The sequence below is a fragment of the Octopus bimaculoides genome, chromosome 4 (genome assembly GCF_001194135.2).
Source record: "Octopus bimaculoides isolate UCB-OBI-ISO-001 chromosome 4, ASM119413v2, whole genome shotgun sequence".
NCBI lineage: Eukaryota > Metazoa > Mollusca > Cephalopoda > Octopoda > Octopodidae > Octopus > Octopus bimaculoides.
In genome coordinates, this window is record NC_068984.1 from 90,997,805 (window position 1) to 91,017,085 (window position 19,281).

Consider the following 19,281-nt stretch of genomic DNA (forward strand, 5'->3'; position numbering starts at 1 on the left):
ACATATATACATACATATGCATACTTATATATATATATATATATATATATATATATGTGTGTCTGTGTGTGTATATATATATATATGTGTGTGTGTGTGTGTGTGTATATGTATATATATATATATATGTGTGTGTATATATATATATATATATATATATATATATATATATATAGTGTCTTTGTATCTGTGTTTGTCACCCCCTCCCTCATTGCTTGACAACAGGTACTGGTGTGATTGTGTCCCCATAATTTAGCAGTTCAGCAAAAGACGCAAAGAGAATAAGTACAAGGCTTAAAAAAGAAGTACTGGGGTCCATTCGTCCATTCATTTGAATAAAAATTCAAGGTGGTGCCCCAGCATGGCCACAGTCTAATGACTGGAGCAAGTAAAAGATACATGTCACTCTTTAGCTTCTTCTGATTATTGATAAAATAATTTAGGATGGGCTTCCATACAGTTTCTGTGTACCAAATTTACTCACAAGGCATTGATTGGCCCAGGGCTATAATAGAAGACACTTGTTCAAGGTGCTGTGCAGTGGGACTGAACCTGGAACTGTATGGTTACAAAGCAAACTTTTTAACCACCAATTCCTATCAGAGCAAAGAGAAGGAGCAAAGAAAGAAGACTGTAACAAATAATAGATCTTGTACTGTGTAACGTTAGAAAGTGTATCATTATTGGCTCAAACATATTGTAGTGTTTCATTAATTTTTTTTTAAGCAATTTTTTTCCCAAACAAAGCTTAGGGCTATTACAGTGTGAGTGTCTTCAAAGAAAGAAAAGAAGGGGTCTCAGTCTAGGGGAAAATAGAATGATGGTAGTGAGTTCCAGAGAACAGCAATTGGAGGAAAGAACTTATTACAATAAAAGGACTTTATGTCTAACAGGAAGCTCAACAAAGAAATAATGCTGCAAGGAAGAGATATGGGTAATACATTGAAAGGTCTTGACAAAGAGTATTAGAGCAGGAAGTTCATCAGAGCCAATGACCATGAAAATACTCATAGAAAAGACACAACAAAAATACATTTTGACAATGAGCCAATGACTTCAACGTAGGTGAAAGAAGAGGACCCACCATGTTAACAGAAAAAAGACTGTAAGAGTTAAGGTGTCTGACCAAAACCACATTAATAACAGAATCAAAGACTTTACTAATCACAGGAAGGAGACTTATAGGATGATAATTGTGTGCACCTGACTTTTCCTCACTATTCTTAAATACAATAACAAAGATTTCCAACAAAACAGAAAGCAAAACTCAGATAGAAGTTTGTTGAACAAATTCAAATAAAGAGTGATTAGTTTGAGACTACATCACTACAAAACAACGACCATATGCCATCAGAACCACTAGCCTTTGATGGATCCAGTTTCACAATTACAGCTGAAACCATTTCAGCTGTAATATGCAAGAAGGTAAGGTTGTTACGAATCCTTGCATCAAACTTGGGCAGTGGATGATCTGTGTCATCTTAAATAGAATTAGTAGTGAACAACTAAGCAAATGGCTTAGCCTTGTCATTTGAAGTTGTAAGAACTGGTACATGAAAAGGAGGAGGAACAGACAATTGCCCTTTTTGTAGATTCTCTATAAGTTTTGAAAGAGGTAAGATGGTTGTGGATGTATTGGATGTACTGAGACTTTGCAGTCTCTATAACCCTCTTGCAGTTGTTGAAAGCAGTGCAAAAATCCTGCTTACTCTCATTTGTTTTCTGCTAATATGTGTGAAAGAAGTGGTTTCTGTGAATAAGAGCTGTTAAACATGCAGGAGAGAATGTCAGTTTGGATCCACAAAGCAAGACTCAGACACACATTCTTCACCATTAAGTTCAAACACTTCATTCCATGAGGCATCTCAAACGAAGTTTCTGAAGCAGTCCCAGTCACTCCTGAATAGTGTTCTATAAAAAGGGATTCCTGAACTGATTTTATGCTAAGAACAATATCCAACAATACATACAATGCATAAATATTCAACCATATATAAAATTAATAAAAATTGTACACTAATACAAAACTAACAGAATGTCAAGCATGTGAGGGAGTATCTATATGGTTGGTTGACCTGCTAGAAATAGATGCTAAATAACCCTATCATTTTATAAAAGGAGAACGCATTGTAGCATGTATTTCTAGGCAAACTGTCTAAAAAGAGATGGTATCATTGATTACATATCAGTTGGAGATAAGCATTCTCATAGTGAAACGCTAGGTTAATGGATACTTATTCTATATCCTCAGGTCAGACAAGTTTGTAAAATTGATGGTTACTGAGTATGTTTATGAGAAGTCCTTTAATTTTGTTTTACACAATTTGTTATGCTTATTGCATAAACACAAAAATCATGACATTTATATTAGTATGTCAGTATTATTTACCATTTTGGTTCCAAGTTTCTTCCCATGCTCCAAATCCCTCTGATGTGATTCTATGGAATGGTAACGATACAGTTGAAAGGGAACAGAAACAAACTTTACATATTGTTGAATTGGTATCCATTTCATATGTATCCTGTTTTAACTGAAAAACAAATAATTGATGATTTAAAGATATTTTAATAAATTTTGTTAATTATTTCATTAAAGTGAGGCTCTGTGTAGTCACTCCACATGCTACAAATAAGCACCAAATCTTCAAGTAACACCCTGCTATCTTAGGAAGGAAAAGTTAGTCCTAGACATACTTTGTCTGAAACAGGATGGGCATAGGTGTAAAGAATTTGATCCTCGATCTGAACAATCAAAGCTAAACAACAACATGCAAAAATTAACTCAAACTTTCCCAGAAGCAAAGATTTTTAACTTGCAGCATCCTGTCCAGCAGAGATGTTGGCCAATCTCTGAATTTGAAGACGGAAATAAGCTTAAACATACACAACTGATAAAATAGAGATTTTAAAAATTTGCCCTTTTAAATAAAATATTAACACAAACTTTCTTTTAATGTCTTCAGTAAATTTCTAATTTTAGCAAAAGGAGAACACATTGTAGAATGTATTTCTAGACATACTGTCTAAAAAGGGATGGTCATGGCTGGAATGAACCAGAGGATAAAATAACCCTTATAGACTCAAAAGCCTAACCAGCAAACGGGGAGATCTAATTTTCCAGTAGGTAGCAATTGAAGTGGACACATTTAAGAAAAACTTCTTTACAATGTACCAGGTTTAGTATAGTCCTTAAGAATTTTGGCTCTCTCTGTGATGCAGATTTGGCAACTGTCATTCCCATTAATATATAAGCCTGGATAATCTATTATTTTCCAGCTGATATCACATGGGATCCCTTGATATTTTGAGGTGCCACACATACCAATCCAGGTGGCAAACCGTCTTTCTGGGACTCTGAAGGATGATTGGTGGTTGCAGAAGCGATGTTTGAAAGATGTACTGGCTGATCTGATATATTTACAAACTTGGGATGTGGCAACATTTGCACTCCTGGTATATCTCTGATAGGCTCTGGGCCTGGGGATGCTGTTGGTAATACTGTTGCTGATGCAGTCAATATGGTGCAATGATTTGACGGTGTTATCACCATGGTTATCACTAAATTACGCAAAAATGAAAATAACACTGACATCTCATTTTTACGGATATATTTACCAAAATTACATAAAAATATCTTGAAATACTAAAGAGTAAATCTATTCTATAAAATCGCCACTGGCTTCAACCATGGCCTTTAGACAACTTTGGAATTTCCTGCAGCTCTTCTGGATGGTCTCCTTGTTTAAATTGGTGAATGCTGCCATAATCATTGCCTTCAGTTCATCTTTGGTATTACAAGGAGTTTTGTTGGTCTCTCACTCAACTGCGCCCCCCCACATAATAATCAAGGGGGTTGCAGTGTGGGGAGTTAGGGGTGATGTGGTTGCAGAAATTGTCTGACAACCATGACTGGGTTCTCCTGCTAGTATGGAATGATGCAGAGTCCTGTTGCCAGACATAGGGTATTCCAGCAGCCGCCCTCTTGACCCAGAGCAGCACTAGCCTCTCCAGGCACTTGAAGTAGGTCTCCGTGTTGAGTCTGAGGCTGTGTGGGAAAATGAATGGCGATATAATGTCACCATCACTAGTGATCACGGCGGTTTGGCAGAAACGTTAGCACGCCGGGCGAAATGCTTAGCGGTATTTCGTCTGCCGCTACGTTCTGAGTTCAAATTCCGCCGAGGTCGACTTTGCCTTTCATCCTTTCGGGGTCGATTAAATAGGTACCAGTTACGCACTGGGGTCGGTATAATCGACTAAATCCGTTTGTATGTCCTTGTGTGTCCCCTCTCTGTGTAGCCCCTTGTGGGTAGTAAAGAAATAACATCACTAGTGATCACTCCAAACACCAAGAAGTTGACTGGATGTTTGATTTTTATCACTCTCAGCACATGTCCTCAGATTGACACCCAAACACTCTGAAATGTTTGTATTGGAGCTTCCGGCAGGAATACCAGTCAGTACAGCATGCTGTTTCCAAATTTCTGGCAGGGTGAATTGTGTCATGGTGCTGTTTTTCTCACAGACCGTGCCCAACTGACCCTACTACACTGTGTAGCTGACAAAATCAAAAACAAACAATGCGTATGTGTGAAATTAAAAATATAAAATGGCAACAATTCACTCATTGCACCCTGTATATATATGCATGTGTGTGTGTGTGTGTATATATATATATATATATATATATATATATATATGCCAATATATGCCTACAAAACTAGATATTTTCTGTACATAACATATATATGTGTATGTGTGTGTGTGTCTGAGTTTGTCCCTTTCTACCACTTGATAGCTGGTGTTGGTCAATTTAGATCCCTGTAACTTAGCAGTTTGGCAAAAGAAACTGATAGAATAAGTACTAGGCTTAGCAAAACCAATAATAGAATGCATGATTAAGTTGTTTTCATAGTGAAATTAATAAATACAGCATCAACACTTTTTTCACAAATTAGAAAGAACAAAAGAATTTAGCAATCCAACATAAAACTAATTGGAATATTATAAATTTTGAGTGCATAAAGGCTATTAAAATTGTGTATCTAAATCAGTATAATTATTCTGAGGTAAATGTATTTTGTTTGAGAATCAAAATAGAATATCAATTATTAGCTGTTTCTTTCCAAACTTCAAATCAAACATAATTTCTTTTTTAAAATTTTTATACTTGTTTTAGTCATTTGACTGTGGTAATGCTGGAGTACCGCCTTTAGTTGCACAAATTATTCTCTGTAAGCCTAGTACTTATTTTATCGTACTTTTTTGCTGAACTGCTAAGTTATAGGGACGTAAACACAGCAGCATTGGTTGTCAAGCAACGGTGAGGGGACAAACACAGACACATAAATACATACATATTTCAGTTTCCATCTACCAAATCCACTCACAATGCTTTGGTTGGCCCAAGGCCATAGTAGAAGACATTTGCCCAAGGTGCTATGCAGTGTGACTGAACCTGGAACCATGTGCTTGGGAAGCAAGCTTCTTACTTGGTAAGGAGTGGTAAGAAGCAAGCTTCTTACCACTCCTGTGCCTTTCTGTGTATGCTTAACAAATATAGAGGATTTGTTGTAGACAAATAAATCACTAACAGTAGAAATGTTCCAAGAGATAGATGTAATATTTAAAACAAGTGACACAAATAAACTCCTATAAATGGCAAAGAAATTATCAGTGATTTAAATATCCACAGTAAGAGTAAAGTAATTACACTTAGGCAGCTATTTTAAGAAACACTACAATGTTAACAGAAAGGCTTTCAAGTATAAAGAGTGCCTGGTGCAGTAGAATAGTAATAGCAAAAAGCCTACCCTGTCTATAACAAAAATGTGGTTTGGTCAATGCATAAGAAAGCAAAAGCTATATAAAGCAGGTTAACGCATATGAAAACAAAAGCTACATAAGGCGATCTAAAAAACAAGTGTTGTTAGTGAAAAAACATTGAATAAAAGCACAATACCAACTCACCAGTTTAATATTTGTTGTCCAGCCATTAAAGCCAAAGTAGAAATTTGCCACATCATAACATTTATTCAAAGAAAGGTACTCTAAGGCAAATATATTTTTTCTCTTGGCAGTTACAATCTATAATAAAATTTTAAAATCTCATTTTTCATCATCATTATTTGGTAAATGCTTCAAAAAATATATTTTGCTTGTTAACTTTACTTCAAAAGGTTTTTGTATTTTTTGAGATTAAACTTTAATCAGACTGTCAGTTCACAATTTTATTTCAAGCAGCTTTTCCTGATGATCCTGATAACATATTCATATTACGTGTGTTAGCTTTTCTTAAAATTTCATCAGAGTCTGATATCTTTAATAACCTAGTTTTCTTAGACTAAATTTGATTTATTTTTCAGACTTATACAACACCCCATTAAATAATATTCTGAACATGTTTCCTGCATACAGTATATACAATTCTCAATTTAACATTTTTGCTAATTTCTCCACTCTGCCTATCCTTATACCAATTATGCATTATACAACTTATGACGACAGCTCCTTTCCATTAAGTTACTAATATGTCATTAATTGCAATGTTTTTAATCATTAAATTAAGAGATCAACAACTTTAACCACCTACTAGAATTAGTTTTAACACCATGTTTAAAATATCAAAATCTAAATTAGCAAGTAAATAGTAGTTAAATTCATTCTTGCCTTGCATTGTTGTCCACCAATATATAAGTTACAGTTTAGATTCCTCCGAGCACTTTGACTTGCTCTGATAGAATAATACTTCACAAAGGCATAGGCATTATTATTATTGGAAACAGAGTCATTCTTCCCAGCGTGTGACATGTGTTCATACTGTACTGGTTGCTGATTTGTATTGGAGAATAGTTGAATTTCATAGAGAAGACCAAATGCAGAAAATTTCTCATAAAGAATATCCTAAAACAAAGAGAAATTAATAAATCTTATAGCATTTTGTTTATACAGACATTGCATTTTCTCACATAATTCTGTTTAACTACACAACTTCTTATATATGCATATTATCATTGTTTTTCATTTTAAAGTGCACTTTTCCATGCTTGCATGGGTCAGAAAAATCTTGTTGATGTAAATTTTCTATGATCAGATATTCTGTTGCTAACTCTCACCTATTTTCAAGAAAAATAATATTTCCTCTTGTCCATAGAACTCAAACAGCATAATGGCTGAACATGATTCCATGGAAGATTGCAAATGAACAACATTGCTTATATTTTCAGCTTCCATCTACCAAATCCACCAAAAGGTTTTGGTTGGCCCTGGCCTATAGTAAAAGGCACTTGTCCAAAGTAACACACAGCAGGACAATTTGAAACTATGTGGCTAGGAAGTGAACTTAAGCACACGGCATTCTGCCATACCAACGTCTATGGTCATACCTGCACCTTCTCACCCATATGTCTACTCAACTGTTGCAAGAAAGGACATTACATTGTAATGGCCAAGGGGAGGGGATGATGATGGCTGCATGAACAAGTGCCAAGAGCTCAAAATGAATGGTGCCTGTAGAAGAGGGAGACCAAAGAAGACTTGTGATGAAGACATGAAAAATGATCCCAAGGGCAATCTAGCCTTTTCTCTAAAGAGATTAAGTGTAACTAGATGGTCTGCACAGTCCAGGCAATTAAAAATGAAGCAGTCCAGCAATTAAAAATGGATATAGGGATATTTTACAAACTCTCAAACATATGTTTGAAAACTAAGAAGAGAAGCATGAATGTAAGTGAAATGCAAAGAATTTATACAAGTTGGTAAAATTGGAATATGCTGTTTTAACAGTCATTTGAGAAGAACTTATGGAGTGTTTTAACAAAACAAGTAAGAAACTCCAAACACCTGGTTCTGATGTATTTGAAGGTTCTCTGCTAGTAGCTTTGCTTCCATTTGTTAAAGAACTACAAGAAAATTAAGCAGACAGGATTGCACATTATGAATCAGTAGCAGAAGGTTTATGTGAATACATCACCTCAAATTATTCTGATGTTTCTAAACACATTGCTACGAAGAAACTTGCACATGGAGTAAGTGATAGGGCTTCTTTGAAAGGGGTTAAAAAATTTAGGATAGAAGTTCTAAATCAAGTCTATGACTGTTTGATAATTCAGTTAAGCAAGAGGATGGATCCATATGAGTAGATTGCGAAAAGGTACAAATTTCTATCAGAATTAATGGACAATTTCAGAATTTGATGAAGACAGTATCAAATTTATAATATCGCATTACAAAGACAATATTGACTACATATCAATAAATGAGTGCTATCAGTTCAAAGAGTATTTACATCTTAGGAAATCCTAAAACACAGAAGAAAACACACCATCTAAAATGCAATGCACAGAAGTTCTTCAGCTTATTAATCAGCAACAATTAATTGTAGTGTCCTCTAATATTACCACTGCACATAAGCTGTACTCGACAATGCCTATCATGAGCTGTGAAGTAGAAAGGAGTTCCTCAAAGCTTTCCTTTGTCAAGAATAAATTTCGGTCTACCATGACTGAAGAGCGCTTAAACTCCTTATGCATATTGTCTCTAGAAAATGACATTGCATGGAGGCTGTCATATGACAAAACTGTTGCTACAAAAAACAGAACAATGAGTATTTTGTAATTTTCATATGTATCTTAATCATGCATGTATATAATGCTTCCCTAATTTTCACCCTCCATAACTCTAAAAGTATAAAGCTTAGACTGGAAAATATTTGTAGTGATTTGCCTTGGAAAAGATATTGGTGATTATCCACACTTCGTTTCTGGTGGAAAGAGGGCTGACTTTCAGACTCATTTTTAAGGACTCCACCATTTGGGCAATCAGGACCTCAAGCTGGAGTTCCTTGCAAGGGCACGAAAATTCTTTGACCCTTGTTGCGTGTTACCCTTGTTGCGTGTTACCCTTGTTGCGTGTTACCCTATTGCTGCTGGTTGTAAAGGGAGCCGACATAACATTTTAAGCTTCAAGGCCTCAATATTGTAGATCCGCCACTGTCACCTAGTCATCAATTTCTTTCCTGTTCTCTCTGCCAATGGTGATAGCTATTTCGCTTCGCTTTGTAAGTTACAAGGTGATCTAATTGGTAATGATGGCACGGAAAAAGCACCTAACACATTCTCGTCTTCTTATAGCCGGGTTCCAACCTGGGCCGCAGTAACACTGTCCGGCCGTCACACTTCTCGGTCCAACATCACTGCTTCAAGGGGTCATCTTTCAGTTTAGGGCGTTTAAAAAGTAAATAAAACTGAAGCCTAAATGACAGCATCTTCACTCACGAAGTGATTGTGCACCAGAACTTTGTGATCCCACAAATGAGGACGTCCACGCGCAAAATGTGGAGAATATGTGGATGCGGGTGAAAAGAACATTACGGCGACAATTTGGAACGTCGGACAATTTATTTGTCATATTTACACGAATACATATGGAAGAATTCTGTTCCAAAAAAAAAAAAAAAGACTTTAGTTCACTTTTTGGTGGCTATAGCTCAGGTCTACGTAGTTTAACAGTTGACTTATTTATTCCCCCTCGTTATTTCTCCTTTCATTTTTATTTACTTTTTAAAACCCTAAACTGAAAGATTACCGCCTCGAGGATCTGGATGCAATGCAGGCCAGTGTCTGCGATCAAGTTGTCGCTTTCACATTTTCCTTTTCTCACATCACCATGAAATGATGCTGAACTGTTTGCTTTGAGCGGTTCCAAACTGAATGTTATTGAAAACTTCAATAACTAAGGTACTTGGGTGAGCAATTCGGAAGCAGACATTAATATCAGAAAGACACAAGCATGGACAGCTTGTTGCAAACTAACACACTCTGTTAATCTTGCCGAATGCAAAACCACATCAGTAGCGCTGGTGCCACAAAAACAGCACCCAATACACTCTATAAACGGTTTGGTTTCAGGAAGGGCAACCGAATGTAGAACTAAGCCAAAATTGGAGCAAGACGTGGTCCTCTGTTGATTCGTAGAATCCTGTCGAGCTATTCATGCCAACATAGAAAGCGGACGTAAAATGAGGATAACACACACACAAACTACGATTCAGAAAACGGCATTATGTGAACATTGAAAACAATTGCTTACTTTTAAAAATAATCTCATTCAGTTCATGTAAAGGTTTGATTTAATAAAAATAGGGAATACTAAAATCGACTTACGTAGATATCAGCAGGTGGTAATGACAGCGGTATATTAGATACAAACAAGTTTTTCCGATTAGAATGTGGCGGGCAGAACTCAATAATTTCAATGTCGTTCATGATTTGTAAATACAAATTGAATAAACAGTAAATGGGCCCAAGGGAAATAACTCTAAGTTAGGAATGCCATTTCGTTACTTGAGATATTTAAGACTAACAACTACATGGAGATTCTATTCTCTTTTAACCTGTAATACCTCCCTGTACTTTTTTTCGTATATATCTTGGCATATCCTTACCTAACCTTTTGAATATAAACATACTTGTAATCTAGCCAAACAAATTGAATACCTTTTCTATTGCGAGTGAAGAATTTAAAGTACGAACTGTAAATGTAGACGATCTGCACTGATCCCGTTTAATTCAACAAAAAATTATTTTCCAAGGGTCTGGTATATAACATGTACCAGACTCCTAGTTGTCATTTGAATTACGGTAGTGTAATTTTTTTTATTTTTAGGACAGGTGATCTTCATTTTGCACAAATGAAATTAAAAATCAATATCAGTTTTTATCTTGAAATGTTACTTAAATTTCTGTTGGCTTTGAGGTTATCAAGCAATATTATAAATTCAATTTTTCTAAACACGCGCAAGGCAAACACTGTTTACTAGATTCGTGCACGTTCGCAATCCCTTTCAAACTTTCCTAATGAAATTTACTCTTTAAAAAAAAAAAATACTCCTAAAATTTTCAATAAATATATAACTTAGCACAAGGCTAGAAATTTGTGGGTAGAGGATAAATATAAAAAGCCGTCAGTATAGTACAGGAAGCATAACATTTCGCTGCAAAACAAACTGTAGGAAAATGTGATTAGCACTTGCTGGGTACTTCACAATTCCATACATAGTTCATGGAAGGAAAAGGGTTAAATGATTTTCAGTGCCAGAAGGAAAAGAGAGACACAACTGGTAGAATGTTTAAGAGAAGATTTTATTTAGATGTTAACGTGTGTGTGTGTGTGTGTGCGACATATAAACATAATAGACAAGCCGTCATGTATACAAAGTGTATGTATAAAAACATAGATGTATGCGTGTGCGATAAGTACAGAGCATTGAAAGAGTCTATAATGAAGTTAGAAAAATGTTCAGACACTAGAATGATAAATAGCAGTTCGTAGTCAAAGGTACACAGTAGTTGAGGTGCTGTATCAAGAAGTTGAAGCTGCAATGCAGAGCCAGGGAGAAGCACATGTTGTGAGAAGTTGTGGCTTCAATGCTGCTGCCGGTTACTTGTTACAGAAGGTTGTCACAGGATGTATTTGCTGTTAACCATGGTGAAGTAATTCACAAACAGTGTTGAGATAGAACCTGTGTGAGTGTGCTGGTTGGTGTGTACATATAGAAGTTGGTGTCGTTATAAGATGATGGTAGCAATGAAGATGGAGGTCCTGAATACTGTTGGACGAAGTGTTGATGAGTCTCCATGTGGCTGCTGTTGTGTCGTCACTGGGACTAGCTGTGTGCTCTGTGGTCAGTGGATAGACCTCAGAAGGTCTGTAGCCGAAAGACCTCAGGACGGTGTGAAGCTAGCGTTTTATACGAAGCGGTTGGCGCAAACTGGGGTTTAGAAGAGACTGTCTCACATGACCTTATCTGAAGGCTGCAACTGGTTGGGTGGCATCTTGGCGTGCAATAGAGCAAGAGACAAATTGAGTCAATACCAACCAATTAGAGTAGTGGACACAACAGGGTCCAAAGGTGCGACCAAAGACTAGGTATTATCCACTATGTCCGTATTTATGTATATATAACAGAGAGAGAGAAGTTTTCTTCAGGCGTTCGCTACAAAACTATCAAGTCTTACTCATCCATTCTTTTGTGCTATACCTACTTTCTCATATATACAACATTGGTAAATTATTAGGTGCAAAACTGCATTAGCCCCAATTATTTAGCTTTTGTCTTGTGTAAATCACGATGTGTTTTTTGCCTCTTCTTTCTTTTTAAAACCAATTGTTAATAATATACGCTTACCACTTTTATATAGCTATAAAATTTTAAGTTAGCACAAGGCATGAGGCTGCGGAAAAAGTATCAACCTGTTTAGAAATAGGAGCTAAATTCCTAATTCAACTGCCGGAAGGCATCAAATAACAGAAAAACAACAGTAGGCTAGGAAACGGATAAAGAATTAAGACAACCTGAAAACATGGTATATGAGTATCTGAATGGAATATTCTTTAAAGGTATGCTTTTTTTAATGCTATTAGACCTGTTGAACTGCCTATGTTACTGCTGTTAATATTATCAATTAAAAATATTCACCGCAGATGATATTAACAATAGGAACATCTTACTTTGAGTGCAAATACTCAAATGTTTTTGCTCATATATATATTTTGCACCATGTGGACTGGCTTGGCACAAAACAAACCACAACATTGGCAGATCTATAACGTGACTCATACTGAATAAGGCTGAGGCCCTTGGGCCAGAATCCGAAACCATGGTATATGAGTATCTGAATGGCATATATATATTTGTATTAAATATATTTATATATATCTAACTAAATCAGGTTTGGTAAAGGAAAGGTGATCACACATCTACCTTGTCGCTGTTGTGATTACAGACAGACAGAAAGACAAAGAATTTTATATAGTCAGATTAAGCACATGTATTAAATGTTAATATGTAACTGTAAATACCTTGCAATGTTGCAAGTGCTATGATAATTATTAACTGGTAAATGTGTAAAATAAGATGATCTTAGTGTTATTACATTAGAATTAAAAGTGAAACAATATTATTTCACATTACCATATAGATGTTATTGTTTCACTTTTGACACATAATACAGAACCAGTCGAAGAGATTGCTCCAGGCCCACATTAGGTAAGAAGTTGAAAATTTTTTCGGCCCATGATATTCTATGGACCCTAAGTAACGTATATGTAAAATTTCAATGAAATCAGTTGGGTAGTTCTTGAGTTTTAGGACTTCGCACATACATACATACAGACAGACACACATTCTCGGTTTTATATTCTTTTATTTGCTTCAGTCATTTGACTGCAGCCATGCTGGAGCACCGCCTTTAGTCAAACAAATCAACCTCAGGACAATTCCCCCAAAATATTAGGTATTGAACCAGTATTTCCTTGGATGAAACCCTCCCTTCATGAAGCTAACACAACCTCTAATCAAATTTACATGAAAGACATCTTCATTCCTGGTATATTCATAAATAAGTCACTAACTGAAATAAGTGGATCTATTGTTGAGGAAAATACTATTTACTTGTTTTAGGGTTGTTCTGGGTAAAGTGTAAAAATAACCCTAACAGTTCAAAGAAATAAACATACTCAACTTCATTTATACCAAACAAAATGTAATATTTTGAAAAATTTTTGCATGGTTGCCATGAAAACAGCACGTTAATGGTAAAATTTGCAAATAAGTTGTGGCATTGATATCTCCATAACCCATGGTCAGATTTTACTCACATTTGTTTTAAATGAAAGATCTTAGGTAGGTATATGAAATGTCATTAAATTTATATATTGACTTAGGACAGGGGTTAGATTGATTGTAAAATCACTGACCTTGTCTGACAACTTCTTGTAAGAAAGTCCATGTAATGTAGAACGCACACGTATTTATACAGAGTAACCACTGGCAACTGCTCACTCTAATGATATTACTTCTCTAATAAATGGAGGGAGAAATGACCAGTGGGCAAAAGAGAAAAATAAAGAAAAATTAATTGGTTATTTCCCCTTGGCCATTATAGGAAAATATATGGGTTATATCTGCACCCCTTCTAGGAGCCCTAACCATACAATTATAGATTTTTATCAAACTGCAATGAGCCTAGTAACAAACTGAATGTTGGTTTAACATGTATGCAAAGTTTCATGAAGATTCATTAATGGGTGTAGACAGTAACTTGATACAAACAGACAACTAAACAGATTGCCGTTTATATATGCATAGATATGCATATGTGGAGGCGCAATGGCCCAGTGGTTAGGGCAGCGGACTCACGGTCATAGGATCGCGGTTTCGATTCCCAGACTGGGTGTTGTGAGTGTTTATTGAACGGAAACACCTAAAGCTCCATGAGGCTCTGGCAGGGTGGGGGGACCCTGCTGTACTCTGTCACCACAACTTTCTCTCACTCTTACTTCCTGTTTCTGTTGTGCCTGTAATTCAAAGGGTCAGCCTTGTCACACTGTGTCACGCTGAATATCCCCGAGAACTATGTTAAGGGTACACATGTCTGTGGAGTGCTCAACCACTTGCACGTTAATTTCATGAGCAGGCTGTTCCGTTGATCGGATCAACTGGAGCCCTCGACGTCGTAAGCGATGGAGTGCCAACAACAAGATATGCATATATGTTCTTCTATTCTTTTGTTTCAGTCATTTTGATTGTGACCATGCAGTAGCACTGCCTTAAAAGGTTTTTAAGCAATAAACTCCAGGATTTATTCTTTATAAGACTAGTACTTATGTTATTGGTTTATTTTGCCAAATTGCTAAGTTATGGGGACATAAACACACCAACATCAGTTGTCAAGCGATGTTGAGGGGACAGACACAAGCACAAAGACACACATAAATATATACATATATATATGATGGACTTCTTTCAGTTTTCGTCTACAAAATCCACTCACAAGGGTTTGGTCAGCCTGAAACTATAGTAGAAGACACTTGCCCAAGGTGCCATGCAGTGGGACTGAACCTGGAACCATGTGGCTGGGGAGCAAGCTTCTTACCACACATACATACATACCACATATGTGTGTGTGTGTGTGGGGGGGATCTGAGAGATATAGGATTCAATTCACTGTAATCACCTACTGGCAAATTTTTTCTGTCTGCTAGCAATATTTACTTCATTGTCTGTAATACATGTATCCATGCATATATACATACATACATGAATGTATTTATGCATATATATATAATGAGTGTTAGACTGCAGCCATGCTGGAGTATAGTATATGGTTGAAAAAAAGCAAAATCCAAAACATCTTACACAAAACTACAAATTACAGAGAATAAACATTGGCAATATATATTGTAATTATTGATCGCTTTATCAAATCCACATGTAATCATTTCATGTATACGGTTAATTTTGATCCATCTATGTGTATTCAGAAAGCTTCAGTATTATCTGTGAAATACAAATGACAGGTTCTATAAAATGACAAAATCCATAAAATGACAGAAATGATTTACTGTAGGAAGACTAAAATAATCTGTCCAACCAAAACTAGCCAAATTATTTTAGCAATGAAGATGGTTGATCTAGTAACAATGTTATCAATAATTGCAGTTTCTGAGGTTATTGAAGTACAATTGGGTGCATGTTGAAGTCATTCTTTTTTTTTTATTGGAGTTATCATAAAATCAAAAATTGTTTAATGATCTTATCAAAATGAATTTTGCTTTGGAAATAATGCTTTCATCAGTTTTCATCTAATGATTAGGATCACATCCTGTCTTGTAACATTTTGTGGAATAAATGTCCATGACAGTATTGATATCATTGAACTACTGCTTCAGTACCTATACCATTCCATAGCATAAAACAGGTCATTAGGACTTCACACAAACTCTAATACTATTTGAAGTATGACATTGTCCTTTTAGATTTTTCAAGAAATATGTTGTGCTGAAAAATATACAGAAACTGTCTTTTTACACTCTAAGCATCATCAAGGTATTTTTGAGATTCTTCTTGCAATGAGATTCTTGTAAGCTGTGAATGTGTGTATGTGTGCTATAACCACACACATACATACACTCACAGCTTACCGTTAGTATAAATGTGGTTTGCTTGTAAAAACTGAACATCAGTGTTCCATGCAAAAAGATTCAATATTTCTATCAATAGAGTTTTTCAGTTGAATTGTTACAAAATAAATAAGACAGTGAACAATAGATATGGGCTTTGAAAAATTTCTGCAAAAATAACTTCAGAAAAACTTTTTTGTTGAAAAACTCTGATTCTGAGTTTCTAACACTCAAAACATAAAAACTTGTATAAACATATATTTTTAAAAAAGCATAAGCTGTTAGAGATGGAGTGTGCATAAACCATACCTCCACCAGGTGCTACATGAACAAAAACAGAGATATGAGAAAAATATTTGATTGGTGCCGGTGGCACGTAAAAGCACCCACTACACTCTCGGAGTGGTTGGCGTTAGGAAGGGCATCCAGCTGTAGAAACTCTGTCACATCAGATTGGAGCCTGGTGTAGCCATCTGGTTTCACTAGTCCTCAGTCAAATCGTCCAACCCATGCTAGCATGGAAAGCGGACGTTAAACGACGATGATGATGATGATGTGAAATTGGAAAGACAACTGCCCAAGATCTTGAAGACCAGTAGACTGAGTTCTTCAATGAAATCCCATAAGACAGAGATGTACAAGGCTACCTGAAGATGTGCGAGATGATCTTTTGGGAACTTTTCAACAATGAACAAGCACTGGAGTAAAAATGATTGCGGCTTCTTTCTCACATGGTACAGAATTCCTAAATCTAAGATTGTCGTTCCTGATTCATGTCAAATACATTTGTCTATAATTCTGTTTGCCCACCTAACATTTCTATTTATTGTCAATGACACTCATCTACAAGTCTTAGTTTTATTCAATAGTATTTAGGAAATCACCAATGAATATTTTTGTGACAATCATAAGATTACATCTCACCATTTGTATTAAATACATGTAAGACTCATGGTTTTAGATTACAGTATTTTCTGGTTTGGAATTATTAAGGGCAAATAAGCCTTGTCAATGATCACATTCACTAGACTCATTTTGAAAAAATATGAATGATATAAAAACAAAAGAAGTTTTGTATATATCTTTGAGATAATTCAACAATGGAGTGGAGTGAACACGTGCTGGCAATATGCCATGCTTGAAAAGACCCATCAAGCCAAATGAAATCATAGTCGTGGTAGATACTGGTGTCACGCAACTGGCACCCGTGCCAGTGGCATGTAAAAGCACTCATTACTCCCATGGAGTGATTGGCATTAGGAAGGGCATCCAGCTGTAGAAACTATGCCAAATCAAACTGGAGTCTGGTGCAGCCCCTCAGCTTACCAGCCCTGATCAAACTGTCCAACCCATGTCAGCATGGACAACAGACGTTAAATGATGATGGTGATGATGATGAATACTGAAAGCACAAGTTCCATTGGGCAATTGCCTAGTGGCATCCAAGAGATTGGAAAAGGCCACCTGATCATGCCCCCATGTTAAACGATTTTGGCCAAAATGGGAAAGATGGATGCAATCAAGAAAGAATTGGAAGTGCATTGGGACCTGTGGCATTGGTCAGTACAGGTTAAGATCAATTAATGTACACTAATTTGTCTCCCTGCTATGAACTTTGTTTCATGAGAGCTCTTCTTAAATACATATTCTAAAAATGGCATTTTGCAAAAATACATTTTTGGGATTGTAGATGACATAATATTGATGTTTCTAAAAATTTGCAAAAAGTGAAAAATGCTGAAATTATGGAAATTGGTTGTTACAAAGTTGTGACAGGAGAGAGATAGAAAAACATTCCCCCCCCCCAAATTTTATTAACATAATTGTATTCTACAGACTCAAAAACTTTTTCTGTAAATGATATTTAAAAAATGCGTACATCAGAAAGTTATGAGGAAACGGTCGGCACCAATTGAGTTATGCTGTTATTTTAACTGAAAACATTGAAAAAATAAAATGCTAAGAAATCCCAGAAAAACATTTCAGTAGAATTCAAAATGCTATTGCTTCGAAGCCAAGCCATTACGCCTGTTGGTATGAATTGCAAAATCCCAGAGAATGGTTATATAGCTCATCCCAATGGGAGAGGGTGTTCACACCAGTTCTTAACGGTTTCTTTCCCATAGTGCTTGCAAATTTTCCAGTGGGTATATTGCCTATTATTTTTCTTGGGCCATAAGCAATAAAGCCCTGATTTCTCGCTTTTATTACAAAATCTGATGGTAAACATTAAGATTGTAGTTTGGTGAATGGTTGAGGCTGGGCTGTACATGTGAATCACGTGGTACATGCTAGTTAGTGACGACGTCAAGTTGAAAGCAATGGCGGTGCAAATGGATAAACTGTTCCCTCGTGAATTTATCAGGAATGATGGTATCACGCTAACAATTTATCAAGCTGCTGTTGGTGATGTCGGTTGTGTCATCTGGGATGCAGCCATAGTTTTAGCTAAATATCTGGAGTCAATTGATTTCGACAAAGGAAAGCATTTAAAAAGGAAAAAAATTTTAGAGCTGGGTGCAGGTACTGGTTGTCTCGGTATTGTCGCTGCAACGTTTGGGTTCGTAGAGTCTGTTTTGATAATCTTTCTAAATGTTGTACGTAACTCAATTCTAGATTGTGCTATTTTACAAGCTAGTTCCTCGACGGAAGCTATTGTTATGCATTCTATTACCTCTAGATTGTCTTCACTATAAGAAAATTAGAAAGTATTTTTTGTTTTTTGTTTTGGTTTTAAAATTTGTTGTTTACATAAGAATGAATTATAAATCTCAACAGATTTTTGCTTTCATTAATTTAATTTTTTTATAAAACGTAACATTTTGTATTTTCATTGCCGAACGGTTTTTTTTTTGTATATATATATATTTTTAAGATCGTATACCTATTTTTTTCGCAGGAAGTGTTCATCTAAGTTCTAAGCCACTTTTTCATAAAGAATTTGCCCAAGGCCACAAATTAGGTGGTGGGGTGATTGATTAAATCAAGTCCAGTTCTTAATTTTATCGATCCCATAAGGATGGAAAGCGGAGTTGACTTCGGCAAGATTTGAACTCTCATTTTCCGATCTACTGTCCTTTTATCAGCAGAACATTACTTCCGGCATACCCCACCGACTTTGTTTCCTCATAACTTTTAGAAACATGGGTATCTTTTAATGACATTTTTTACAAATACCTTTCAGGTGGTTTAGATTACGACGATATCGAAATTTGTTGTGGAAAAAAAAAAAAAAAAAGAAATTGGTGGGTGCTCACACATCACAATTGTTTTCAAAATTACTAGTTTCATTTTGTATATATATATATATATATATAT

General features: G+C 35.8%; 2 protein-coding genes across 3 annotated transcripts in view; one reads left to right on the forward strand and one right to left on the reverse strand.

The window, feature by feature from the left end:
• LOC106883146 (RAD52 motif-containing protein 1) overlaps positions 1–10,317 on the reverse strand; it is a 26,808-nt gene extending 16,491 nt beyond the window's left edge. Inside the window, exons 1-4 of one of the 2 annotated variants that reach the window (XM_014934044.2) lie at positions 10,164–10,317; positions 6,670–6,903; positions 5,971–6,087; positions 2,390–2,531 (exon numbers count right to left, since the gene is read on the reverse strand). In XM_014934044.2, the coding sequence (XP_014789530.1) occupies positions 2,390–2,531; positions 5,971–6,087; positions 6,670–6,903; positions 10,164–10,265 (595 nt within the window). In that variant the 5' untranslated portion in view covers positions 10,266–10,317. The remainder of the gene's footprint in view (positions 1–2,389; positions 2,532–5,970; positions 6,088–6,669; positions 6,904–10,163) is intronic. The other variant, XM_014934045.2, reaches the window with a different exon arrangement.
• A 7,927-nt stretch (positions 10,318–18,244) lies between these two features.
• LOC106883149 (protein N-lysine methyltransferase METTL21D) overlaps positions 18,245–19,281 on the forward strand; it is a 15,786-nt gene continuing 14,749 nt past the window's right edge. Inside the window, exon 1 of the mRNA XM_014934053.2 lies at positions 18,245–18,523. Within this exon, the coding sequence (XP_014789539.1) occupies positions 18,252–18,523 (272 nt within the window). The 5' untranslated portion in view covers positions 18,245–18,251. The remainder of the gene's footprint in view (positions 18,524–19,281) is intronic.